The sequence below is a fragment of the Aulonocara stuartgranti genome, assembly GCF_965226115.1.
Source record: "Aulonocara stuartgranti genome assembly, chromosome: 6".
Lineage (NCBI taxonomy): Eukaryota > Metazoa > Chordata > Actinopteri > Cichliformes > Cichlidae > Aulonocara > Aulonocara stuartgranti.
In genome coordinates, this window is record NC_138944.1 from 13,596,019 (window position 1) to 13,623,235 (window position 27,217).

A 27,217-nucleotide genomic window follows, 5' to 3' on the forward strand; every position below is an offset into this window, starting at 1 on the left:
TAAACCGCCCGCAGGGGCGTGCTGGGTGTTTTATATACATAATCTTGATTCTACAGGTGATTACAGTTATTGGTCATTTACCACTGATTACTATATCCTACATGTCTTGGAACATAGTTTGGGATACACTGTGGATCTGGAAGCCCTTAAGTTATGTTCTAATGATTTGGTTTGGAGGCTCTTATCCTGTCTTCTACCTCCACAGAGCTGGAAAACTCACAAAGAGCTTTTGAGTGTGTGTGTGTGTTCCTGTCTAGCTATCTTTGTGAGGACTGACAGCTGCATTCTACTATATTGTGAGAACCAACAGTCACTTGTGAGGACACACTCACTGGTCCTCACAAGTTTAAAGGCTTTTTGAGGCTCAAAATGTGGTTTTAGTGTCAGGGTTACAATTAGATTATGGTTAGGTTCAGGGTAAGGGGGCTAGGAAACCATTATGTCAATGAAGGTCCTCACTAAGATAGCTGAATGGGCTTGTGTGTGTGTGTGTGTGTGTGTGTGTGTGTGTGTGTGTGTGTGTGTGTGTGTGTGTGTGTGTTGCATTTGTATGGATTTGTATTTGTTTGCTATTCAAACATTTAAATGACTAGCACATTACTCAATATTGCTTTTATTTAACACACAGGCATACTCTTCTAGAAACATGCTGTAAAATATACATATTTTACATATCACTTATATTGCATTTGTAGTGTACGTATTATAACTTCCTGAGTACTATATGTTCCAATTGTGATTTAAAGGATCCTACAGACTTTTCGTTTGTTTGTTTTCTAATGTTACATTACAGGACATGTAAAACAAGGAACTATTTTCCCATGTATGATCAAATTTTGCATTTTAGATATTTATTTAGATATTTGCAATCACTTCTTTTAAATTACATTTCCATTCATGGTGAAAATGGGCATTCTTTATTCATTAAACTTAAAAAGACAAAACATAGTGAAAAGAGATGTAATAGGAGGATTTAAAGTCCCATTATGATTACAAAGAAAGTTAAAAAAAACTGTTTAAGTAATTCATATGTTTAGCTTCATCAGTACCAGAATCTAACTCTTTGTTCTTCGCTGCTTGGTGTTTTTTGTTTTTTTTGTTTTTATTAATAATCAAAGAGTGTTGCACTGTGTTCTTTCATGCCTATTGCATTTTTCTAAATAAACTGTTAAAAACTATTAATTTCATACTATGAAACTATGATGAAAATAATGGGCACTGATTGGTCATGTAACAAAGGCACTGAAATATAAAATGAAAAGCTCGCAGAGCAGCTACTGAGATAGCGCCATTCTTGATACCAGCTATGTTTTTATCCTTTGCATTATGATTAACAGAGCATAGCAATGTATCATAGTATTCACACTAACGGCTATATGTTTAGTAAGGCACAGTGTATAGCAAAGCAGAGTAACAATATGAAGCATGTAGTTTCTTTTTTGGTTCCAGCAGAAAATACACAGAACACTTTTACTTGTACATGCTGTATACATCATGAAATTCCCACTTTGTTTTGTTTAACTAAATAAAACAGGCATTAACTTCTGTTTAGTACCCCTATCTAAGTTATTGGTGAAACACAATAATGGCTAGCAGTGTTATGCCTCTTTCACTTTGTCTTCGTAAGTGCCGCTGCCCTTGTAAGCTGCCACATAACCACTGGTGTCTGGGATGTCTTCACGCCCAGCCTTTCCTTTGCCTTTTCCTGTGTCATCAAACCGCTCCTTGTGTGAACCAGTGTACTTGGAGGTGTCAGTCAATCTGTCCACTGCTGCTGCCTTGGTAGCTTTCTAAAAAAATGGAAGACAGAATACTGATATAATAAACTTTTTTTTAAATTTTTTCCCCTTTTAACCCAGTAAAACAAAAACTCTGTATTGTAGTGTCTTTTTCAAGATGCAATGATTTGTATCTAGAGTTTCTTTGGTAATCCAGTTTTAGATCCAAAATAACACACTGACAGTCAACTATTTTTTCTGATTTGTGACCTAAACAGTTACACAAAGATTTGGTCATCAAAAACAAGTAGCACTTTCTATTCCAGCTCAGTAATAAAGTGATAACAGTGGGGTGACAAGGTGGAAACAAGAACATAATAATGTGGTCATTTCTACATTATTACTACTCAATTACCAAGGTAATAACCAATTACTATCCTTGTAATATCATGGTAGCATCATTATCACCTTATAACTGAGGTGTATTTCCACAATCTTGCCCCTAGTTTTTGGGCACTTATTATCCAATTACATAAATTTCAGTGTAATACATGTAACCACTGCTGCTATCATGATATTACTTGGAATTTAAGTGGTTATTACTATGATGATTGAGTTGTAATAAGGTAGAAATTACCACATTATTACAGTCTTGTTTCCACCTTGCTACCCTACTGTTACCACTGTATTACCAAGCTGTAATAGGAAGTGCAACACAAGAGAACAAAACATGTTAATACATTAATCTCACTTAAACAAATTTTACCTAAGATGATCTGTTTTACAGTTTAAATTTAATTGTATGGTTGAGGGTCAAACTACTACTACATATATAAGTTTAAAGGGATGCATAAGTGTAGTAGCTGGTTGCTGCCGACTTCTAAGCAGCAAATTTTGAGTTTATTATGACTTAATACTCACAGTAACACCAATGTTGGCAGGTTCTTTACCAACAACGAGACCATAAAGCTGCTGAAGTGACTCTTCCTTGTTCTTGCCTTTAAAACGTTTGGGAGCCAACTCTGTCAGGGCCTGGTTAAACTGCTCAAATGTGATTACACGAGCTGACTTTGCCCTGAGGAAACACAGAGTGTTGCCAACTATATTTTGAGAGAAATAACAAAATGAATAATATAATATACACTGCTCAAAATAATGAACAGAAAACCTTTTAATCAGGGATATTAATCTGGTCAGTTAAGCAGCAGAGGTTGTTGTTAATTAGTTTCAGCTGCTCTGGTGTTGATGAAATTAACAACAGGTGCACTAGATGGGTAACAATGACACAACCCACAAAACTGGAATGGCTTTTCAGGTGGACACCTCTGACATTTTTTCTCTCGTCATCTTTTTTTGAGTTTTGTTTCACTAGTTTTCCATTTGACTAAGGTCAGGGTTACTACTGGTAGCATGAGGTGATATCTAGATCCTACAGAGATTCCACAGGTACTCCAACTCCTCCAGGATCACACATTAATACCTGCCTGTCTGATCAAACAATCAGAAATAGTCTTCATGAGATTGAAGAGGAACCATGAGAGGAAACAACATCCTCTAGTGGCCCCTGTGTGCACTGTCTGTCACCTTAGAGCCTAATTGGTAATTTTCCAGTACAATACCAGGATTGGCAGGCACCCCGTGCACACCTTCCCTTTGTTGGCAAGTATTTGCTCAGAGGTGGTCATTTGTTGGGGTTTTCTCTGTAGTATTGTAGGATCTCTACCTTACGATATAAAACTTGCCTTAAGGCAACATTCTGTTGTGATTTAGCGTTATTTAAAACTGAATTGAATTAACATCACTCAGCATGATTGCTTTAGTGGAGGATCAGTGATTGTCTGATCTACGGATGTGACGCAAAGACCTCGAGCATATAACCCCAGTGTTGGCCTCTTCATGCTGGTGGCTTCCTGTTCCTTACAGGATCCAATTTAAAATCATACTTTTTGCTTTAAAATCACTTAACGGCCAAGCTACCTCTTACCTATCTAAGTTCCTATTTATTTATGGTCCAGAAAGAAACATGAAGTCCAATTCAAAACTAATGTTATCCAACAGTCTACACATAAATCTCATGGCAACAGAGCCTTCTCTGTGGCACGTCGCACACTTTGTAATAGTCTGCCTCTAAATATAAGATATCCACAAACAATGGAACATTTTAAATCTTTAAAGACCCATTTTTAATGACTGGCTTTTAGCTCACGTTGACCCATATATTATTTTATTTTTTTAACCACCTTAGCTGTAGTTGTTTTAGTTGCATTTAATGTCTTACTGTTTTATTCCTCTTCTTTCATATTTTATTGCATCATTGTCATGCATTTTACTTATTTTAGTTACATTTTAGTTTTTAAAGCACCCTGTGCAGCATGAACTGTTGGAAATGTGCTATATAAATAAACTTCACCTTGACCTCGACAGACTAGGCAACAGCACCCTGACTGCCACTAGGTATCGAGGTGAAATCTTTGGACCCACTGTCACACACAATGCTCGGTCTCATGTGGCGAAGGTATGCAGGCAGTTCCTGGAGGATGAAGGAATCAATACTACTGGCTGGACCTCACACTCTCCTGACTTACATCCAATAGAACACCTCTGGGACATTACGTTTCTGTCCAGCCAATGCTCTCTGGTTGGACCTCACACTGTCCAAGAGCTCAGTGACGCCTTGGTCCAGATCTGGTAGCATATTTCCCAAGGATACCATTTGTTGTTTCATTAGGAGTATAGCCCAACATTGTTAGATGTGCATACAAGCACATGGGGGACAAATAAACTACTGAGTACCATTCTTACAATAATTGCTGCAATGAACTTGCAAAATGGACTCAACTACTACATCATATTTTTTACCTTGACTTTCATGGTGTCTTTGAATTCAGTCCTCTGTAGGTTGATCATTTACACAATGATGTGAAATTTGATGCATTTTCAAAGTGTTCCTTTCTTTTTGAGCAGTGTATACTGTCAAGGGACAAGCAATGAGTAGATGCTACAATGCTATAATGTGATTATGAGATGTCTTAAATCCTTTGCATTTACATGAATCATGAAGTTTATTCTGTAAGGTAGTCCCAAAACAACAGAGAGTCACTAACTAAAAATTGACTGTTCAGTTACTGAAAACCAATAACCACATTGTGACATACATTCAAACCATTATGTTTTTGCTGTGCAAAGTCAAAATGAAATCTTACTTGACTTTGCTAAAAACGATGTCCACGTCTGTGGTAGTCACATTCTTCCCATCAGTGATGTTACAGTCTTTGCAGAGCTTTGCAAAATTCTTGCCATTCATCTCCTTCCCTGTAGCTTTTGTGTCTCCGTGGACTGCAAACTTCTGGAAGGAAGTCTTGACCTCTTCTAGAGACACCGAACCCTCGGCCATGCTGACAGATGAACACATGCAGTTTTTAGTCAATTCAAATACAAAAGATTGTAACACTTTGTTCTCCTGATTAAAATAATAATCTAAAAAAAGGCCCTTAAATAGCTTGGATAAAATATCCTTTGTGAAGACATTTTGTAAAAAAAAAATTACAGTAATAACTATAGGTTAACTGGCTGCTGGCCTGCCAAGACATAGCTGCCAAGATAGTGCATCTAATTTTCTCTCTGTCTTACACACACACTTTTACTGTGTATCCATCATTATGCTAGTGTGTCTAAAACTGCGCTCAAGCCCATTTAATTCAATCAACTCAATTTCCAAATGGCTTCTCTGCTGTTCAGTCTATAGTGAATGAACAAACACATTCCTTCTCCTTCTCTTCTGCCCCGTCTCTCCATCACACTCACTGACACTTACTTATTCATGAGTTAAGTGTTACCAAATGTGGCTTTTGATCGAGCTACACTGATATGAAATTTATATTAAATATTCACTGCATATAAAAATAACCATAAAAACAAATAGCACAGAAAATGTTTCAATGAACACTTTAAAACTAATGCATTTTAGTATGGCGTCATCTCAGTTTACGAATAATCCTAAAAAATAATAATTATAATAATAATAATTACCAGTGCTGGTGGGTGTAAAAATATACATCAAACTATTATTACATGTAATCTTTCCATATATTTTTTTTCAAGATTATTTCTACTGCCCTCTCACTGCAGCACTGCAGGTACTAAATGATACAACAGTAAAGCACTAAATCACAAAAATATAAGATGTACCTGCTAAATGGAAGGATGCCGTGTGGATAGTTAGCCAAATCCGGAATTGCTAACAGCTGCTTGATCTCTTTCTCCGCTTCTGCCTCTCCTCCTTCTTTCTCCGCTTCTGCCTCTCCTCCTTCCTGCCACTCCCAGGCTGTCTGACAGTTACGTAAAGGATGGAAGGATGCAGAGAGGCAAGGAGAAATGGAAGGCAATGGGAGGGGGAGAGAGTACCGACAAGCACAGTCAATGACATCATGGGTGCTCAGCCTCTCTTCTGTCTGCTCACTGTTATTAGCTTCCTGCCTCTCTCACAGACTTGCTCAAGGCTTTGTTATGTTATACAACATTCTGTGGAGTTAAACCTTTACCAACATTCTCTTGTACACAAATACATTTTGCTGTTCAGTTTTTTACCCAAAATGATTTTTTACCATGCTCTTTTTCTGACTGGAATATTTAATTCAACTCACAGATATATATCTGTCGTGCTCTTGCTGTCATTTTCACAATAGCCTTCTTGTTTGAGCAAAGATGAGAGTGCCCCTTGACAGAACAAAGACCAGTGACAACATAAATCTGACACTTTACAAGAATAACTATTCTCTCTCGCAATGTCATATCAACCACATAGAATAATGGTTCTGTATTAAATATAATGCATAATAACGTGCCTGAAGATTCAAAACTATACCTATGACTGGAAATTTTTTGGACAGTAGCAATTTTTATGCCACCAAAGTTTGACACAAAAATACAATAAATGTGCAGATGATTAATTGCTTGAGGCTGCTGGCTTTCACTGTGTGAAAGCTCATTCGATTGTTTTGGCCACTTGGAGATATCCCATAACTTCAAGGTTTAATTTTATTTCAGTCATTGTTCTTAGTGTTTCACAGGCAGGCTGGGTTTATCCTAGCTATAGGCATGCCTATAGCCTTAACTATGTTAGGCAGTGCTTGGTTAGACAGGCTAACACAGATACACACACACATGCATTCTCACATGCTTGGCCAATTTATAATTACTATTTGGCTTGCATGGATGTCTACAAACTGTGGGAGGAGGATAGTGTACACAGACATAACGTACACACAGGGGGAAGAGAAAACATATTCAAATTCAAATAAAAAGGCCCCAATCTTACATATTTATATATATTTTTTACAATAATGATGTAAAAATTAAAGATTAATATATTGTTATGTCAGCACTGTTTTTGTTTTCTTTTCACCTTTTTGTTGACGTGCCAATGGAGGCATGTGGGAACCCACGTTTTGTATTTTGTTCACAGCAATAACAGAGAAAACTGTTTTGACATCACACACCATCATGAAACTCAGTGCTCAGTCAAATGGAAAAGGTGCAAGGACTTTACATGTTTTGTTTAATGATCTGAGACAAAGGTCTCAAGTCTCAAATGAGTTCTTTGGTCAGTGGAGACTTTCCCATGGATAATTTTTTTCGTCCAGTCAGATGATTCATTGACGTGTTCTTGGAGTACTTTTTGTAGGCCAGTCACTCCTGGGGGGCTTTGCTACTGTTTTCTTCATTTGTGGATGGTGGCTCTCACCGTCTCTCCACAGTGACACATTTGTCCATGCGTCACCATGCACAAGGTTTAGAAGTGGCCTAGAAAACCTTTCCAGATGGACAGCTGTCAGTGAGTTTGGTCTCATCTGTTGTTGAGGTTCTACAGATCCTGACATGTGTGATTTTTATTTTAGCTTTGTCTTTAACTTCTCTTTGTCCTCCACACCAAAGTGAAAGACTCATTGCCAGTTATCACAAACTCATGATTGCACTTTCTTGCTGCCAAGGGTGGTATAACCAGTTATTAGGTTTCAGAAGCAATAAATGTTTCATGTAGAGCTATTGAAAACTGAATTTTACATGTAATCTGGTTGTTTTTTTCCAATATTAAAATTATTTGGTCTGAAACATGTAAGTTTGACAAAAGAATGAAATTAGGGCAGCAGTAAATATTTGGAAATTTGACTAAGCCTATTGATTTAATTAAACCATTTTAATTGAGGATGTTAGAACTTCCGAGGCTCGTTTTTAGCACAAGGAGCCACAGGGAAAATCACAGAGCTATGAGGGAGACTACGACACTGACAAAGAGAAACACAGGGCTTAAATACACTGAGGGATAACAAGGGAATGAAAGACAGAAGAAGAGCACAGCTGGGAGTAATCAGGCTAGACGAGAAAAGGGAAGCAAAACTAGAAACACTGACATGATACACGGACCTTCAAAGTAAAACAGGAAACACACTGACTGAACTCTAGACACGTAAACTTAACAGCAACTGGGGAGACAGAACATAGGAACCCGAAACATGGTACAAAAAGTCACAGTAGACACAACATGGAACACAGGGAAGCCATATTACAAAACCTAAGAACTAAACTATGATGACCATAACTGAAACCTAGGGAAATAAGAAACAGTACAACAAAGGACTCAAAACATAAGAACAAGAACTTCTTGTTCTTATGTTTTGAACTCAAAAAGCTGGGTCAGAAAGACCCAGAACCGTGACAGATAGCCAACGGTAAAGTTTATTTTGCTGACAACTTGACCTCACTGTGTGACCTGAAATCCCTGCTTGGTAGGCCAATTCCAGTGTATAGTGAAGACCAGAGTGATTTCACTCATGCTGGGAAAGGTGTTGTGTGGGAAGACATTATCAGGTTGTTTACTGTAGAAACAAAGCCTTCCCTTTAAATGTCAACAGAAAGCAGCAGTATCTGGTTTGAAGAGAGGTAGGATCACAGCAGGTTATCTGGATGGACGTTTTCTGGACATCATTCTGACTGACAACACTGGACTTACCAGTCCAATATTTGATGGACTTCTAGTCAACACAAAGAATTCTTAATAATTTTCCATATTGATCTTATTGAGCATTATGGCTGATTCTGGGTTCCCATTACCACCAGAGGCTTTCTGTCTTCTATGTGCGGACACAGTGAGAGATCCAGTCACTATCCCCTGTGGTGACACTTTCTGCCTGGAGTGCATCAAGATTTACTGGGATCAGTTCGACCACATTGGTGTGTACAGCTGCCCACAGTGCCGTGCAACATTCACACCTCGGCCTGTCCTGAAGCGAAACCTGCCAGATGTATACCATGAGCCACAACGAGAGCTTCCAGAGCTTACTCCTTTCCCCTACTTGAATCGTGAAGTCTACTGTGACTTCTGCATTGGCCGTCGCAACAAAGCCGTCAAGTCTTGTCTGATGTGTTTGGCATACTACTGTGAAACACATGTCAAGCCTCATTATGAGTCATCTACCTTCAAGCGGCACAAACTCGTAGATGAGATGGGTCATCTGGACAGAAAGATTTGCCCACAACACGAGAAAGGTTTGGAGCTGTTCTGTCGCACTGACCAGATGTGTATTTGTGTGCTGTGTACTGTCAGAGAGCACCGCAGCCACAACATTACCTCGGCAGAAGACGAACGCAATGAGAAACAAGTGAGGTTTTTTTTTATTGTTGTTATTGCTGAGTCTATCTCAAAATCTTTTAATACTCTTTTTATTTTGATATGACGTTTTCATCAGTTTTTGCATACATTAGATGATGAAAAGAGTCATTCTGGAGTCTAGAGCAGGAGTCTCAAATGAGCTGTGGGTCACTGCTGTCACTGTCATCTCATTGGAGGGCCGCTTTAGTGTTTGAGAAGTACAAAAACAAAAAAACAAAGAAGAAAACACTGACAAATATGTAGTCTTTTATTTTTTTCAAAATTTCAAATATTGTATAACAAGACAAAACTGCAAACAAGACCGCAAATTGTTTTCTCGCTCTTAACTAACTGAAGCCTTTCATTGAACAACCAAATAACAAACTTTTACCCTCTTTCTGGCCAGACACATGGCAGCATTTCTGCTATAATTTTGTTCATATTTAACAAAATAAAAATGCAGACACAAGTGTACACTTTAGTTTTAACTGCTTTTGAAAATTGTTTTCTTTACAAATAACTCTCTCACTGAACTAACACAGCCAATCCCTCAACATGTTTGCACTCTCTGCTTATATTGCCTTCATATTAAATCATTTTTTGCCCTTTGAATACCTTATTTTAACATTACGCTTAACAACATACAAATCCTCCCTAATGATAAAAGTAACTTCAAAGGCCAAATTGCATTATATTTCTTCACGTCAATATACGGGCCACAAGTAGGGGTGACGCGGGCCGCAAGTGGCCCCCGGGCCAAAAGATTGAGACCCCTGCTCTAGAGTGATAAAATCCTGTATTCTTGTCTTTTATCAGAAAGTCCTGGTGGTCACCCAAACTGAAGTCCAGAACATCATTCAAGAGAGGATGAAGGAGCTCCAGGAACTTAAGCATAATATTGATGTTCTAAAAGTAAGATCATAGCCTGGTCCAACATAAATTACTTTTCTTCATAGTAAATTTGACATGGTCTCATTTTTTTTTTTTTACAGAACTGTTACATGTTAATACCACTATATAAAGGAATCCAGTGGTAATATCAAGGATGACTATTGTAACTAAAAGCTCCTGGAAAAAACTGTCTTTACCTTTCAGAGTGCAGCCCAGCGAGCACAGGCAGAAAGTGACAAGACCTTCCATGAAATGCTGCAGGCAGTTGAACGCTGGAAGTCTGAAATCAATCAGATGATAATGGCCAACATGCAATCAGCAATGTCACAGGCTGAAGGCTATGTGGATCGTCTGGAGCAGGAGATAATGGAGCTACAACGTCAAGATGCAGAATTACGGCAGATCCTCGAGACGGAGGACAACATTTACTTTCTGCAGGTACTGGAAAATCAGCCAGAGCTACAATAATTCATCTCTGTCTTTCTTGCTTTGTAATGTAGCACAGAAAAAACAGTTAATGTACTTATCACTTCCAGCGCCTGTTGCTATAGCATGCTCAGCATTTCTTGCTACCTCGTTACACTGACTAACACAAAACAACACCACGACTTCTTTATGTATATATTTATGTTTTTAGTAAAAAATCATTACACTTCTTTTTCTCGATAAAAAACAGAGTTTCCCAACCCTGTGTGTTGCTCCTGAGGCCATGGTCCCCAAAGTGCTAATTAACCCTCAGTTCTCCTTTGGAGAGATGAGCAGAACGGCCAGTGACATGAAAGAAAATCTGGATGACATCTGTAAAAAGGAAATGGGTAAACTCTCCAAGACAGGTTTGTTCCACTAGTCATTGTTAACACTTCAATTACCTTTTACTGGCTCACTAGTTTTTGCTGCAATCCATATATACTTGAATTTATATTTTTACAGTGAGCGAAACTCCCGTGTACATATTGTTGCCAAGAAATGGAAGCAAACGACTCAAAGGTAAGTGAGCTGAATAATTTCATTCGTGCTATTTTGTACATGGCTGGCAATTTTTTTTAAACATAATATTGTTGCACATTTTATAACATATGTTATGTTTTTATATTTAAACAGTTCCTTCGAATGTAGATTTTCAGGAGCCAAAAAACAGAACAGACTTCTTGAGATGTAAGTAAATTTTATGGTTCAGAATTAGTACTCAAGAGCAACATTTTAATGTTATCTAAACAGAAGACATTTATAAATGTATGTTGTGGCTGTGTTTTCAGATGCCTGCAAGCTGTCCTTTGATCTTAACACAGTTTATAAAGAGCTGGTTTTGACAGATGGGAATCAGAAGGTCACCCGGAAGAAAACAACCCAGTTTTACCCAGATCATCCAGATCGCTTTGATGGCTACTCCCAAGTTCTGTGCAAGGAGCCTCTCACTGGTTTCAGGTTTTACTGGGAAGCTGAATGGAGTGGAGAATTTTCCATAGGGGTGGCTTACAGGAGCATCAGCCGTAAAGGGAAGAATTCACACAGCCTGCTTGGCTACAATGACAAGTCTTGGAGTCTCCTTTGCTCAGACTCTGGTTACTCTGCCTGGCACAAGAAAGTAGACAGAGACCTTCCTGGTGCTGGTAGGGCTACACGCATTGGTGTGTACCTAGATTATCCTGGAAACACAGTGGCCTTTTACTCAGTGTCAGGCACTATGACACCTATCCACAGATTCAAAGCTCAGTTTACCGAGCCTTTGTATGCTGGCTTTGGTGTAGGTTCCTCAGTTACCCTCTGCCAGCTAAAACAGCCTTATTAACTAAAAAGTGCAAAAATTACCCATTACCAGTAAAGAATTTACACCGATACAATATGTAAATAATAATGACATACATTGCAAAATACAATATACTACCAGTTATACTAGCAAAATACACAGGATACAACAACAAAATTTACACCAGGAAAACTTCGTAGTAAACAGTTGCCTGTTTACAACAAATGTGGACCAAGTTTGGGGCAACGGGGTCAAATTATCTCTGACCACACCCAGCCACAATCTTTCCTCTGGCTTAGTCTGGTCAGAAGGTGATCTATCTTTTGCACATGTAAACTGATATCACTGGAGTCATGGATACATCTCAAAATCACTCCTGCAAAGTAAGAAATTGAACCACTGGTCAGCACGGGACGTTAAATTACTTTGAATTATAAATGCGTTTTAAGGTAAAACTTTCTAGAATTAATGTATTAAATGTAGAAATGCTATAAATCTACAAATATTTGCTTAGAGAAAAATACTAGGGTTAGATAATAATAATCAAAGTCAAAGTCAAAGTCAACTTTATTTGTCGATTCTGCCACATGTACAGGACATACAGAGAATAGAAATTGCGTTACTCTCAATCCCTAGATAAATAGCAAATGAACATTTAAATATATTTAAATATAAAAGTGATTAAAAATGCAAGTAAAATAATTAAAAAGTAAAAATTTAAATAAATACAATTTTACATATAACAAGAAAGCTATACAATATACAATATAATGGGTAAGTGACATTGAGTGTAAACCAGGCAGAGTAGTGCAAATAGGCAAATAGTGCAAATGGAGATTTAGTAATGTACGGTAAGAGAAAGTGTAACAACAAAGTCTTATGAGGTAATGGCAGTCCAATGCTCCACAAAGTGACTGGTAACTGGTGCAGGCCAGTGAGTGAGTCAGAGAGTGTGTGTGTTTGTGTGTGTGTGACAGAGTTCAGTGAGACCGTGGAGGAGAGAGGGGAGAGGGGGCAGAATCGGGAGGGAGTTAAGCTTCCTGACAGCCTGATGGATGAAGCTGTCCTTCAGTCTGCTGGTCCTGGCCTGGAGACTCCGCAGTCTCCTCCCCGACGGCAGCAGCTTGAAGAAGCTTTGCATTGGGTGCGTGGGATCAGCCGCTATGCAAAGGGCTTTTTTAGTGAGACGGGTGCTGTAAATGTCCTGGAGGGAGGGGAGAGAGACACCAATGATCCTCTCTGCAGCTCTCACTATGCGTTGGAGGGTTCTATGACAGGACGCATTGCAGGCTCCAAACCACACAGTGATGCAGCTCGACAGGATGCTAATAATAAAAAAAATCTGAATTTGTCATTTGCTAATATTAGGGGCAGTCTGTCAGTCATTAAAAAAGACAGATACACGTGTCCTAAGCATAGCATGTGCTACATTTTATGTTATAACAGCTTTTATTATTATTTGGTATTCATTGCTGTACTTAAAAACAATCAATTTTACATTATATTTAGCGAAAGTGCTGTGTCTTTGTTATTGTTTTGTGTCTGTGTGTTTGTGATTTTGTTTTCTAATATCTTCTTATAATAATTTATCATCTGCTCATGGAATTTCAAATGGACACTTTTGTTTTCTCTGTTTTCCAGTAAATCTAACCAGTCAAACCAGTTAATCTAGCATCAAAGGATGCTAACAACTGAAGTACCATTTTAGAAACGAATGAAGTATTTGTTTTCATTTCGAACAATATGCAAGTCATTTGTAATGTCCTCTTAGATAACATTAATTACATAAATAATAATGTTTTGAGAGGAAATGAATTAATATGTTGCATCATACAACATCTCTTACAGCAGTTTTTTCATGTGGTTTACAGGGACCTCATTCAGTAAACAAAAAGCCTATTTCTTTTTCCTCTTTTCTCTCTGATGCTCTCTTTGGCTTTTTCTGGTCAAGGATCTGAGTGGCAGGAGAACCTTATCAGCAGAGGGAAAAAAGAAAGATAAACTTTCTCATTTAATAATTATGATTACCTTTATTGTTCACTGTATATTTTTTTAAGCTATTACCTTTAACTTCCAATTTGGGTCATAGGACACGCATTCAATTTGCTTAGATGATTTGCATGACAAATTACCCAAAGGTACAACAAAACAACAACAACAACAACAACAACAATCTTTATTTATAGAGCACATTTAAAAGCCTTGGGCATACCAAAGTGCTTTACATAAAACAATAAAAAATAAAACAGTTCACACATTAACATCAAATACATAAAAGTAACGGATTATGTTCACAGATAAAAGCCACCAATAAGAGTAAACTGCAGCACATAGGTTATAGCAAGGTAAGACTGTACCACCATGATAAAAGACACCAATAATGGAAAGATAGCAGAGAATTTAATACAATACAATACAATAGGTCAATAGGTCACTGCAAGCAAGCCAGCATTTAACTGGTAGAAAAGGCAAGTTTAAAAAGATATGTTTTTAGCCGTGATTTAAAAGAATGAATAGAATCAGACGCCCGGATGCCAATCGGGAGATTGTTCCACAGCACAGGTGCAACTAGAGCAAACGATCGATCACCTCTAGTTTTCAGTCGAGATCTGGGCTGAACCAACAGTAACTGTGAGGATGACCTTAAAGCCCTAGCAGGAGCATATGGGTTTAAAAGTTCCTTAAGATAGCTTGGTGCAGTGTTATTGGTAATTTTAAAAGTAAACAACAAAATTTTAAATTGAATACGATATTTGACAGGCAGCCAGTGCAGATCAGCAAGGACAGGAGTAATGTGGGCAAACTTCTTGGTTTTAGTTAGAATGCGTGCTGCAGCATTCTGAACTGTCTGTAATCTATGTAAAAGGGAAGAGTGGAGACCACAATAAAGTGAATTGCAGTAATCAAGCCTTGACGTTACAAAGGCGTGGATGAGCTTTTCTAGGTCTTTATACGGGATATAGTGCCTGGTCTTAGAAATAAGGCGAAGCTGGTAAAAACTGGATCTGACAACAGCAGACACTTGTTTATCAAGTTTAAATGAGCTGTCAAATAAGACACCCAGATTCCTAACAGTGTCAGAGAAAGAACTAGTGAGAAAACCAAAGGCATCCCGAAGTTTGGCACGAAGGGCATTACTACCAAAAATCATAATTTCAGTTTTCTTATCATTGAGGATAAGAGTATTTGCCAAAAGCCATTTCTTGACCTCACACATGCAGACATGAAGCACGGCCATACCCCCATATGCAAATGTTCAAGCGTTAGATGCAATCAGTCATCACACTACTCTAGAAGTGTTATCAAATGCTACACTGTACACATTTAGTCTAATAATATTTGTGGTCTTATTACAAACTTAACTGCTATAGTAAGTATTGCAGTGTTGTATGCACGACATGTTTATTGTGTGCTGCAGTGTAAAACCTTAAAAGAGACCTTACAAGTGGTCGTGGGTTTCTGCAGACATGCCAAATTAAATTAGATAGTCTGAATGCATACAATGCAGTCAACAATATCCTGGGTCTATATGTATATGTATATGTTATTTGGCAAATATCAAAATGAGACAGAGGCACTTTGACACCATGTTCTTCTAAGATATAGCTAAGATATATTTTGTCTCTATTCCTTCATTCTACATCCTTTTTGTAAAACTGACATTACTAGGCTGATTCAAAGCATTCATTTTGCCATTGGTCTTCTGACTTAATCTATATTGAGTGTTATGTTAATGTTGTCCACCTTGTTATGTTGCTTGTAGAGAGTGGTGCATAGTTGTTTGCTTGGCTGATTGCCTCTGTTTCTTGCATGTACTCTATGTACACATATTCAAACCCTTTGCATGTCTATGTGGGTTTTTAATTCAAAATGTGTTTTTGTTCTTTGTAATGCTATTCTATTGCTATTCTATTGAAGAACAATAATACACTGAAGAGATGAATGATGAAAATCATGCCAATTATTATAATTTTATAATTGCTCCTTTCCCATTGCATTGTTTCATTGCTGATGTTCCTAGTGCCTTTAACATTTGCATAAGCTTATTTTTAATAACTGGGTTTCTACAGCTCCTTCTCTACATTTGCGGGAATGGAAAATTCTTCTGTTTTAGGAGCTTTAATTCTTTTTAACAACATCAATTCATTTAGATCATACACAGGACTGTGAATGATAGTATGAAGTAAACTGTTTTGTTTTTGTTGCTGTTGTATTTCGGTGGCTTTTTAAAAATAAAATTGCTGTTTCTAATGTAATGGCATACAAAAATGAAAAACAAATGGGAGTACATTTGTGTTATGATCACTCGATGGCACTGTTTCTAAACTGCCAGTACACTGATACATGGCTCTTTTTTTCTAGGCTTCAACATCACCCTAACTAGAGGATCACAATCTGCACATATAAACATAACCCTTATTTAGTCTGCTTCACATATAAAACAATGACATTCTGACAGGATAAGATGAAAGCTCTACTTATTTTATAGGAGAGTGTAGCTGTCTCTGCTTTGTTGGTGTTTCCATCTCCAATTAACAATGACTTAAGCTTGGCAAGCTGAGAAGCCAGAAGCTTTTTTTCTTGTTTATGCATGCACAGTATGGATAAACCTCTGGTCTTTCATAGTAAACTGATGGAAGCCCAGCATGTAAGGCAAGCTGCCACTGGATCTACGTTTATTACTCTTGCTGAAGTAATGACCTCACAGCCCCTTGTTCGCCACTGGTGCTAGTTTCAGTCATTGTGCAAAGGTACTGTTTATAAGGGTGGGGAAACTTGCAGTCAGCTGAGACTGAAGAAGTCAATTGGATGACACTGCGTCCCTTCTTGGGATTTCCTTGCCTGGATGACTGAGCATGCATCAGGACAGAAACTCTTATTGAAGTAATATGAGGTTTGAATATCGATAAATATTATACAATAGTAAGTGCAAGCACGTGTAAAAAAGTATGAAAGAAATCTGATGCTGTGTGCAAATTCTTCTACACTCACAAAGGTTGGAGAGCTAAAATGGATCTTAGATTGCATGAGATAGCTACGCAGTATTTTGTGTTTGTTGATTAACTTCTTCGCATTCAGTGAATGGCTTTTTACAATTTTTTTTAATTTTTACTTTGAACTGTTTTCTCAGTTTGCAGCAGATTCACATTCACATGTACTTACTACGTGTGGGTGAAAACTTTCCTGCACACTTGTTCTGTCAGTATCACTGTTTACATTCAAAGAGGGACGTCCTACAGGTGGTAATACTAGCTAATCCTGTTTGGTGACTAGCTCAAGCAGAAAACCAAGGCAAGTCTTTCAACCGTAAAACACAAAAAGGGAACTAAAGCATTTTCACTCTGGAATTAAAAGACCACCTTAAACTGTAGTGCTGTTCATAATATTGTAAGTAATAAAGAAAAAGAAAATAGACAGAATTTTGAAATGCATTTTTTAAATGTCTTTTCTAGCCATTCCACATAAATACAGAGACATTACAGTATGTTGTTACCCTCTGTTTACTGTGATATGTTCAGATAAATCTTACAGAGAAAAATTTTATTTATTTAATTTTCTATTTACATTTTGGTTTGTCTATGACAGTTTATAAACATTGATGTTAGAGGAATTACGTACTTACAGACTGTGTCAGGAATTTAGGACCTACGTAGTTCTCTCATTGTGACAAGCTGCAACAATATCAATTTGAATATAACATTTAATGATGTGATCCTCTGGCAGTGGTGTATTTTATTAAACATTTCAATTTTTGTTTTGTCTAACACTGGCAATTCGTATTTTCTAAAGAGTTTAGTTACAAAGACACACAACACAAGCTGAGTTCATGCAAGTAGCTCTTTTTTCTCTCACATAGTAGGACTTTGATTCACCACAGTGTTATCACACAACCCAGCATGCCTTAAACTAATATATATATAGGGCAAATAGATGTCTAGACATATGTGTATATATAGACATATAGACTGAAACAGGCTTTTATTACACTTCTATTGTGTAGAGCAAGCAAATAAACTGTACACAGTCATGTTGTGAAATATGTGGGGGGTGGGGGGTTTGTGCCAAGATACATGACATACACTGACATTTTACAGGTTTGCCAATTAATTCCACAAAAGAAAAGAAAACACAAATAATTCACTTTAAACTAAATTCTCTTTTTTTTTCAGATGAATTATGGCTTCTTCAGTGTCGCGAGTGTGTCAGAGAAAAACAATCATATGTGCCATTACTACTCTTATTTTTGTTGTCACACATCTACCATTCAGCCTGCAGGATACTGTTAAAAAGGTATACCACTTTAAATTATTTAATACTGCATAATTTACACTATTTTGTTTTTGATTCAAGCTAAAGTTAGATGTAAAATAAAGGGTTTTCTATGTTTTGGTTTCTTTTATGGCACTTTATCATAATATTCATAGCCAGTGTTTTGAAATCTTTACACCTTTAATGTGATTCTTGAAGCCATTATCTAAAAAAGACTAAAAGAAGATGAATGCTGGCTGTTGATTTAATGCATATCGCCATCTGCTGGATATTTTTAACAAGCTGTTCCTCCTAATTTCAGACATCTACTGAGAATTTGACTTTTTACCAGAGTGATGCCACATTTTATGACTGCGTATTTGAAGTTACAGTTTTAAATGATAATTCCATGATGCAAAAATGGGAATCCTGCTGTAAAAACTTCAGTGAAGCCTGGAGAAATGCAGAGCAACACACCAGAAAGCCTCAACACAAGCACCTGGAGAAAGATCATTCTGCTGCTTTATATATGTACACAAAATCTATGTTGCAATCTGTAAACCTCAACTTCAAGTCTGCAAATAGAACTGGGAAACCAAAGGAGACATTTGAGTCACGCTCACTTTATTCTTTTCTAACTGAAGGCATTCAGATTTTAAAACACAGCCAGGTGACATGTGTTAGTACACATTTTCAAGCAGAGACACTTTTACATCTGAACATCTCTAACAAACAGGTTCGGTTTAGCACCTTCATGTTAGGCTCTGATGAGTGGGACTTTGCAAGGAACATCTCATGTTTTGAGGTGCAAACGTGCTTTGGCGCTGACATAACATATTACTCTGCCCTGAAAAAAAATAATCAGGTCCTAATTCCCCCATATGAGATTTTCAAAGTCACTGACATCCAGACAGAAACAAAGGAATGCAGAATCAGCTATAGACTCACGAGCAATATGAACTGTGTTTATAGCAAAGAAAGCAATATGTTGCATCCAATATCTGCAGTAGTAGATGGATTTTGGGTCATTTTTACTATTATTTGTATTGTTCTAATTTGTCTTTTGTTGCCTTTTGTTTTGGTGAAAGTGTACCATAAAACCAATGCTGTTTATGGTTCTTCCTTTCCATCTAAGTTACAGCAGCCACATTGTGGATTATATTAGGCTGATCTTTGCATTTTGTGTTTTATTCTTCATGTATATGTTTTGTTTTTCATACATTCATGCAAACATACATAAAAAATAAAATCATTTGTCACATCATGTACATTGTTCTTTTGCCTTTGTTTTTTTTGACAGTTTTTTGCCTCTTTACATCACCAAAATGACTTTTAATCCAACAGTCACAGAAAAAATATTTAAGAATTATAACCGCTGTCTTTCACAGTTGAATGGCAACCATTTAATGACCCAGTGAGGTTTGTTCTCTTGTTGTTTCAAATAAAGTATTTTTGTTTTGATAATATATTTTTTAGGAAACTACCAGAAGTATGTATTTCAGTTGTGCCTGTAATTATGCCAATATATATACTCTCTCTCTCTCTTTAATGAACTTCTACTTTCAACTCTGTCATGAACAAATATTCATAACAATTAGTAAAATAATATATAATCATAGATTACATTTATCGTGTCCAGTTCAATTATGACACACAAACACATCCAAAAATCACTGAACAGGCCTTTTACCTAAAAAGCCTGTTCTATTTATTACGCTCTTTTCCTTCTTTGACTGCTCCCTTTAGGGGGCAGCACAGCACAGTGCATCATTTGCAACATTGCCATTTCATCCCATCTCTGGGATCTTCTGTCACAACAGCCTTCTGCACGTCCTCCTTCACTAAATGTATTGATCATCTCTGTGGTCTTCCTCTTTTCTTCCTCCTGGCAACTAATGCTCAACACCCTTTTGTGTTGTCCTCCTAGTGCTTGTTAAAAATAACATAGCATCCACTTATGCTTTGTGAGCTACTCCCCCAAACAATTTATTATACAACACCACTGATCAGTCTTCTTTTATGTGCTCCCCTTTTGCCATCCATAAGCTTTCTTAAAGACAGTGCCCCTGCTGATTAACCTTATCATTACATCAACATCGCACTGTATATCAACGCACCTTTGTCCAATTTCTTGTATCCGCTATCCCTTCTCTGCACATGTACAAACCATCTCAGCCTTGCCTCTAACTTTTCCCCCAAAGTGCTCTACCTGAGCTGTCCCTCTGATACACGCATTCTAATTTTGTCCCTTCGTGTCTCTCTCAGTGCAAATCTTATAGAGGGGGTTATAGAATACTTCTAGTTCAGCCGTCCCCAACCTTTTTTGCACCACGGACCGGTTTATGCCCGACGATATTTTCATGGACCGGCCTTTAAGGTGTCGCGGATAAATACAACAAAATAAAACTAGTACCGGTACCGAAAAAAAGAAAATTTATTCATAACACACGTGAAAAGACCCAGGAAAACTGAGTAAACAATAAAAACGATAACAAAATAACGCTGAAAACTGATAAAAACCTTGAAAACTATACATTTCACACCTGAGCCTCAACTCTCGCGGCCCGGTACCAAGCGACTCACGGACCGGTACCGGTACGAGGCCCGGGGGTTGGGGACCGCTGCTCTAGTTAGAGGATCGCTAACCTATGTATTATCTGCTTTAAGAGTTGTGAGTCAAGTATATCTTATTTGTTGTCTTCTTTTTCAGAAGAGCCACAGCATTTGGGTTTGAACACATGAGTATGTTATTTTATTAATAAGATAATCTAGCATTGTAATAGTAGATGTTAGATAGCTGATCAGCATTGTGTTGGCACATATTTAAAAGGATAACAGTGAAGGAATCAGTTTCTATGCAGTATATCAGGACAAGGTCCAGAGTGAGACTAAAGCAGTGCATGAGCTGATCTAAATTTTGATCGATACCAACTGAGTCTTACACTAAATTAACTGCAGAGTTGAGGCTGTTGTTTTCAGCATCTACACCAATGTTAACATCATCTACTATAATATTTTTTATCTGAACTGAGCACTAAATCAGACTAAATCTAAAGGCCACTATATATGGGCATATGGTTTCCTGCTCAAACAGTGAGCAAATGGCACTTAATTTCTATACTTAATGACCCGTTTCTCCTTCCTTAGAGTCCAGCCTCACATATTACTAATTACAAGCCTTTTCCTGTGCTTATGACATCTATCTCATTGCTGTTCACCTAGCCTCCCACTGGCCCTGTCTACTTTCTTCATCTATCTAACTATCCCACTTTTTCTTTGCTAAACTCTTCTTTTGAATACTTTTCTTTACTTCCTCATTCCACCTCCAAGTCTCCTATACTCTGTCCAGAGAATACACCAAACACCTTTCTGACAATTTCCCTCACCACCTAAGCTGCACTGTCCCAGTAATCTGGGAACTCTTCCCTACCACCCAGAGCCTGGCTCATCACCTTCCTCTTGGCCAAAAGCAACAGAAGCAGTCACTGCTAACCCAGGCCCAGAACAATTCTGTATGAAAATTACACTTTTTGCAGGTTTGATTTGCCAAAGGTTTTATGGCAAATGCCCTTCCTGACACAACCCTGCTTATTTATCTGAACTTGGGGCTAGCACTAGAAGTATGTGCTAGTAGTTTGTCCCACCCCATAAAACACAACATAGCTTCCTTGTGCTTTTGTAGTATTGAACTTTCAGTTTGATAGCTTGATTTATTATATGCTTTGGTGGTATGCAGACGCAAAAGTTCAAAAACTGTTTTTTCTTCAACTAAGAAAAATTCTACAAGTTGGCACAATCATGCACATACTGTATTGTTCTTTTGCGATATCTCTGATTATGTAATTCTACACCATTGAGTGTCAGCACCTTTGTGTATGAGAAAAAGTAGCTTAGTTAGTTCACTAACCTCACCATAGAGAGAGAAGAGATTATCTTTGAAATCTTGTTTTAGTTTTTGCCTCATCAGTCAAAGTCATAGAACGATGTGAGATGTGATTGTCATAAGACTCTGACAAGGCAAATCCTTTTGAGCTCTTTCACTAATGCATTAGAAAAAGAGAAATTGGCACAAACAACAATGGGAGGTAGGAGAGGCCAGAGCCAGCAACAGCAAGAGTGTTTTGCCTGTTTTGTTGTTGTTGTTGTTGTTGTTTTACTGTTGTTGTTGGTGTCAGATTATTTCTAACCTGACACTGATGAAAGCTGGTTCAAGCTCTGTGACTCGAATTGGGACCAGTGATGATCACAATTTAGTAGGTAAAATAGGGGTTTTTTTGTCCTGTCAGTAACTTGGTAAATAACCAATAAAACAGTTTATTTAAAATCTTGCTGCTTTTTGTATAAAAAAATGGTAAATGGCCTGTATTTGTATAGCGCTTTACTATGGACCACAAAGCGTTTTACACTACATTTTGTCATCCACCCATTCACACACACATTCACACACTGGTGATGGCAGCTACATTGTAGCCACAGCCACCCTGGGGCGCACTGACAAAGGCGAGGCTGCCGGACACTGGTGCCACCGGGCCCTCTGACCACCACCAGTAGGCAACGGGTGAAGTGTCTTGCCCAACGACACAACGACCGAGACTGTTGGAGCCGGGACTCGAACCAGCAACCTGCTCAATCAACGTAATCAACTTTAATTTAATGCATGTATAAAAAATTGAACCGAAATCGATTATATTCCTACAATAATTAAATAGATTCAAAATCTTTCTACAACAGAACTGCAGACTGCACAGATGGCACCTTCCCAAAGGAAAAAGTACTACAGCTTACTAGGGTATATTAGACTTAATAGTTACTATATACAGTAATGGATTTCTATACATTTTACATCAGATTAAAACTTTGGTTGTAAGATTCAGATAACTATTTATTAAAAGCTAGACATTTTAAATGAAAATAAGAAAGAAAGATATTTCTTTGTGCCCCCCTTTCCCTGTTGATGCCCCACCTTGCCCCCCTGGCAAAACTTTGCTAGACAAACTTGCTTTAGTTCTTGGGATAACTTTCTGGGAGATGAAATATTGGTTTGGTAGCGAGGCTCCAAATGCTCAACCCGACTGCCGACAGGTCTCGCACGCCACAGCTGCTCTATCACGTGAGGCATACTGCTAAGGTTATGAGCTGAGTTACGCTATGGGATATTTAATGGATCGGATTACATTTTTTATTTCTCTCCGATATCCGATCCAGTAATTTAGGTCAGTATCGAACCGATACCGATACGTAATATCGGATCGGTCCATACCTAGTATTACCACGGGAGATTCAACCTGTTCGGACTCTCTCATTGGTAAGTGTGCAGGACTGTACCAGCTGTAGTTGATGGTTTTCCTTCGAGCAATTCTTTAATGTTTCCTTTTCATCAGCAATGAAGTTTTGTTGATGGTTTTCATTTGCTTTAGCAGCTTTGCCAGAAGTTAAATCTTTATTGAAATCCAGTTTTAGGTTTTTATCTGCATTGACTTTTCTCCCCTGAAGGTTCAGTTAGTTTGATGGAGTCCATAAAAGGTTTAAAGGCACTTACTGGGATTTCTAAAATATCCAGATTTTACGAATTATAGACAAAATTTATATACAGTATAATTATGATCATTTACAGTATAATTGATTGCTTTATTTATTATTTATTCATGTATTGAAATATAAGAAGCAGAACAGTGGAGGCAATCAAAACACTCGCTCACAGAGAAAGAAGGATGAGGGCTTTTACTGGATGTGACTGAACTGTTCAAAAAAAGAAATGGATCAAGAACACAAGAAGCATGATGGAGAAATCATGTCTGCTGTGGCTGCTCATAGGAACTCTGTAATGGTCCTCTCTCTCTTGTTTCTCTATATCAAACATCCGGTTTGCGTAGGAGGTAAACAAGACAGCTGTTTCCTCCTTTCTCTGCTTGAACCCCATCAGTCTGTGTCCTGGAAGTTACTGCTTTTCTCTATTGTTTTGTTAAATGTCAAACTTTGAGGTAATCTGGATGTCGTTTCTCTTTAGCTCTGACCTGTCCTCTGTACTGGGTGCAAGCCAGCACCAGCAAGGTGTTCCTAAGTAGGGCTGGGTTTCGTCACTGATTTCTAGAATCGATTCAATTCCAATTCACAAGTTCCTGAATCGATTCAATCTAGGATTCAATTCAATTCGATTTGATTTGAATCAGGAAAATTTTGCCTCAGACAGTCAGAAATATTATAATTCAGACACATTCAGTACATTTCTATATTTTTATATCTATAAATAGAAATCTGACACTTGCAAGACTTCAGCAAAGGTGTATAAGCATCACAGCAGATGCCTTTGTGTCAAAGAGGATAAAACAGAGAAAAACATGAAGGTGATTTTCCTGGCCTGGGATTTTGTAAAAATATTCTGCAGTAGATCAAAAACGAAAGAAAACCATTAATCAACATATGAACATTACCTGATGCTGCTGAAGTGAAGCAGAGCAAAGTTACAAAGGTTTTATTAGAGACACAGCTGAGCGTTTGCAATTTTGCATAATTTTAAAAAGTTTAAATTTGTTGAGAAGCCCATTGAACAGCAGAAATGGGGCTTTTTTTGGAAGTAAGTAAAAGGAAAAAAAACAGTGTCTGACAGAGCTGTAAACAACTTGTGCGTAACAAGCAAGTGAATAATGCAGAAAACAGATTTTTAGACGGGAAACTGTTCTTGGAGTATACACAGAGAGAGAGAGAGAGAGAGAGAAAGCTGTGCATGAAGTGATTTTTACCGTGGTGGAAGCAAAACAGCGAAACTAAGGGAATTCATGACGATGTTTATGTGAAGTGTAGTTTGGATCTTCTTTTGCTGTTGGTTCAGTCAATATTGTTTGGAGAGAGATCAAACCTGCAGCTTCATAATCACAAGAAGAGCGTAAACACAAAGCGCGGACCCGCCGACGGATCAGAATCAGTGAGTTTTCAGCCATGACCGTGTCATCGGGTGAGAAAGACGACATCTCACTGACCCATCGGCAAACATGCAACCTCCACACAGAAAGACCCCGGCCTGATGTTGGAATTGAACTCAGGACCTTCTTGCTGTGCAGCAACAGTGCTAACCACAGTGCTGCCTTGGTTACAAAACATGTTCACTAAAATTAAAAAGCAACTGTTGAAGAGATAAAATGGTCCTTTCTCGTTTTTATAAATATGATTTTTAACTTACAGTTATTATGCATTTCTTGTATAAAATAAAAAAGATAAAATGTGAGTTACTGCTAATTGTTGTATGTTTATGTAATAACAAATCCCATTCACATTTAAACACTGAATTTAGGCTTGGACATTATATTTAACACTTAGTGTGGAGTTGTCATGTTTTCCCTGACAATTCTCTCTGGACACTCCAGCTTCCTCCTACAGTCCAAAGACACACATGTTACTCCTAAAGTGGCTGCATATCTGTGTACGTGTGCTGACCCTGTAACAGACCTGTGACCTATCCAGGATGTATCCTGCTTTTCACACATCAAAGTTGGGATAGGTTGATAGGTAGCGTTGGCTGAGGAAATCCAAATCATGTGACGTCACCCTGAGATGCTTCTGAGAAACAAACTCACTAATAAGCTGTTGAACTGCATGCCAGTCAAACAGATACGTTTACTGTGTTTGTGTTTCAGAGATGATGAAAGTTTCCGCGTTCCTCTTTACATTTTCCATTAGTACACACCCATCCTGACATTCCTCCTGTCAGTCAGCTCTCTGGGTGGAAGAGAACAAAACACATAAATAAATGTTTAAGACAGGAGCTACTTAAACTGTTAATGTTCCTTTATTTGTTTTGCACACAGGTTTATCATTAAAAATCTTACCAACAATGACATAAACTACTTATCTTTATAATCTTTATAGAGAAATAAATAAAGTTGAAATTCGTATGTATTTCTTATGCCCAGCAGCAAAGCCAGACTGTGACTTTAGGCCTGTCTTCTTACAATTACTTGTTTGTGTGTGTGTGTGTGTGTGTGTGTGTGTGTGTGTGTGTGTGTGTGTGTGTGTGTGTGTGTGTGTGTGTGTTCTGAGTTTTCATCAGAGCCAGAGGTCAGCTACTCTTCACTGAAGTTTTCCACCAGTCCCACCACATTACACAATATGACACACATTAGCTGGTTCAGTGTTTAAATGCTGTAGGCCACAAATGATGCATTTTTCTGATTATTACAGATACAAACACTTTTTATCCCCTCCTTGAATCGCCACCTTATCGTGGTGGAGGGGTTTGTGTGTCCCAGGGATCCCAGGGGCTATGTTGTCTGGGGGCTTTTGCCCCCTGGTAGGGTCTCCCATGGCAAATTGGTCCTGGGTGAGGGACCCGACAAAGGCAAGGCAAGTTTATTTGTATAGCACAATTCAACAACAAGGTGATTCAAAGTGCTTTACAGAGACATTAGAAACAAAAACAAATAAAAAGCATGATTTAAAATTGATTAAAACAAGCAAATAAACTAACTAACTAATTAACAAACAAACAAACAAACAAACAAAACAGTATATAAAATCAAAACAGATAAAATCAGAACAGTAGATAAAATCAGTAGTTAAATGTAAGTTTTGAAATTTAAGCTTAAAAGTGTGGATTTGGTGCTTTATTCAAATGCAGCTGAGAACAGGTGAGTCTTCAACCTGGATTTAAATAAACTGAGTGTTTCAGCTGATCTGAGGCTTTCTGGGAGTTTGTTCCAGATATAAGGAGCATAAAAGCTGAATGCAGCTTCTCCGTGTCTGGTTCTGACTCTGGGAACTGATAAAAGACCGGATCCAGATGACCTGAGGGATCTGGAAGGTTCATACTGGGTCAGGAGGTCATTGATGTATTTTGGTCCTAAACCATTCAGAGCTTTATAGGCCAGCATCAGAACTTTAAAGTCTATCCTCTGACGGACAGGCAGCCAGTGTAAAGACCTCAGAGCTGGACTGATGTGGTCCACTTTTTTGGTCTTAGTGAGGACTCGA

General features: G+C 37.9%; 3 protein-coding genes and 1 long non-coding RNA gene across 4 annotated transcripts in view; 2 read left to right on the forward strand and 2 right to left on the reverse strand.

Annotated features, from left to right (window-relative positions):
• LOC309708430 overlaps positions 1 to 25,961 on the reverse strand; it is a 235,350-nt gene extending 209,389 nt beyond the window's left edge. Inside the window, exon 1 of the long non-coding RNA XR_014277266.1 lies at positions 25,857 to 25,961. This is a non-coding gene — a long non-coding RNA (uncharacterized lncRNA). The remainder of the gene's footprint in view (positions 1 to 25,856) is intronic.
• tppp2 (tubulin polymerization-promoting protein family member 2) lies at positions 1,000 to 6,078 on the reverse strand. Its single transcript, XM_082537563.1, has 4 exons — positions 5,907 to 6,078; positions 4,922 to 5,113; positions 2,640 to 2,793; positions 1,000 to 1,790 (listed from the first exon to the last, which is right to left on the reverse strand). Exons 2-4 carry the CDS (start codon positions 5,110 to 5,112, stop codon positions 1,599 to 1,601), a joined length of 537 nt encoding a protein of 178 aa, XP_082393689.1. The 5' UTR covers position 5,113; positions 5,907 to 6,078; the 3' UTR covers positions 1,000 to 1,598.
• ftr84 (finTRIM family, member 84) lies at positions 8,526 to 12,046 on the forward strand (the record flags this gene model as incomplete). The annotated part of the gene is made up of 7 exons (XM_082537432.1): positions 8,526 to 9,376; positions 10,183 to 10,278; positions 10,462 to 10,695; positions 10,934 to 11,090; positions 11,188 to 11,244; positions 11,359 to 11,412; positions 11,514 to 12,046. Exons 1-7 carry the CDS (start codon positions 8,804 to 8,806, stop codon positions 12,044 to 12,046), a joined length of 1,704 nt encoding a protein of 567 aa, XP_082393558.1. The 5' UTR covers positions 8,526 to 8,803.
• LOC309708640 (ecto-ADP-ribosyltransferase 4-like) lies at positions 17,286 to 19,418 on the forward strand (the record flags this gene model as incomplete). The annotated part of the gene is made up of 3 exons (XM_082536868.1): positions 17,286 to 17,392; positions 18,175 to 18,295; positions 18,576 to 19,418. Exons 2-3 carry the CDS (start codon positions 18,182 to 18,184, stop codon positions 19,416 to 19,418), a joined length of 957 nt encoding a protein of 318 aa, XP_082392994.1. The 5' UTR covers positions 17,286 to 17,392; positions 18,175 to 18,181.
• Positions 25,962 to 27,217: the final 1,256 nt, after the last annotated feature.

What these genes read in the sequence shown, in the direction of transcription:
- tppp2 (XM_082537563.1), bottom strand. Translation starts at nt 5,112, where the DNA reads ATGGCCGAGGGTTCGGTGTCTCTAGAAGAGGTCAAGACTTCCTTCCAG. An exon ending in ATCGTTTTTAGCAAAGTCAA is followed by an intron (nt 2,794 to 4,921) that starts GTAAGATTTCAT and finishes GTGTTTCCTCAG; the next exon opens with GGCAAAGTCAGCTCGTGTAA. An exon ending in CTGCCAACATTGGTGTTACT is followed by an intron (nt 1,791 to 2,639) that starts GTGAGTATTAAG and finishes CCATTTTTTTAG; the next exon opens with AAAGCTACCAAGGCAGCAGC.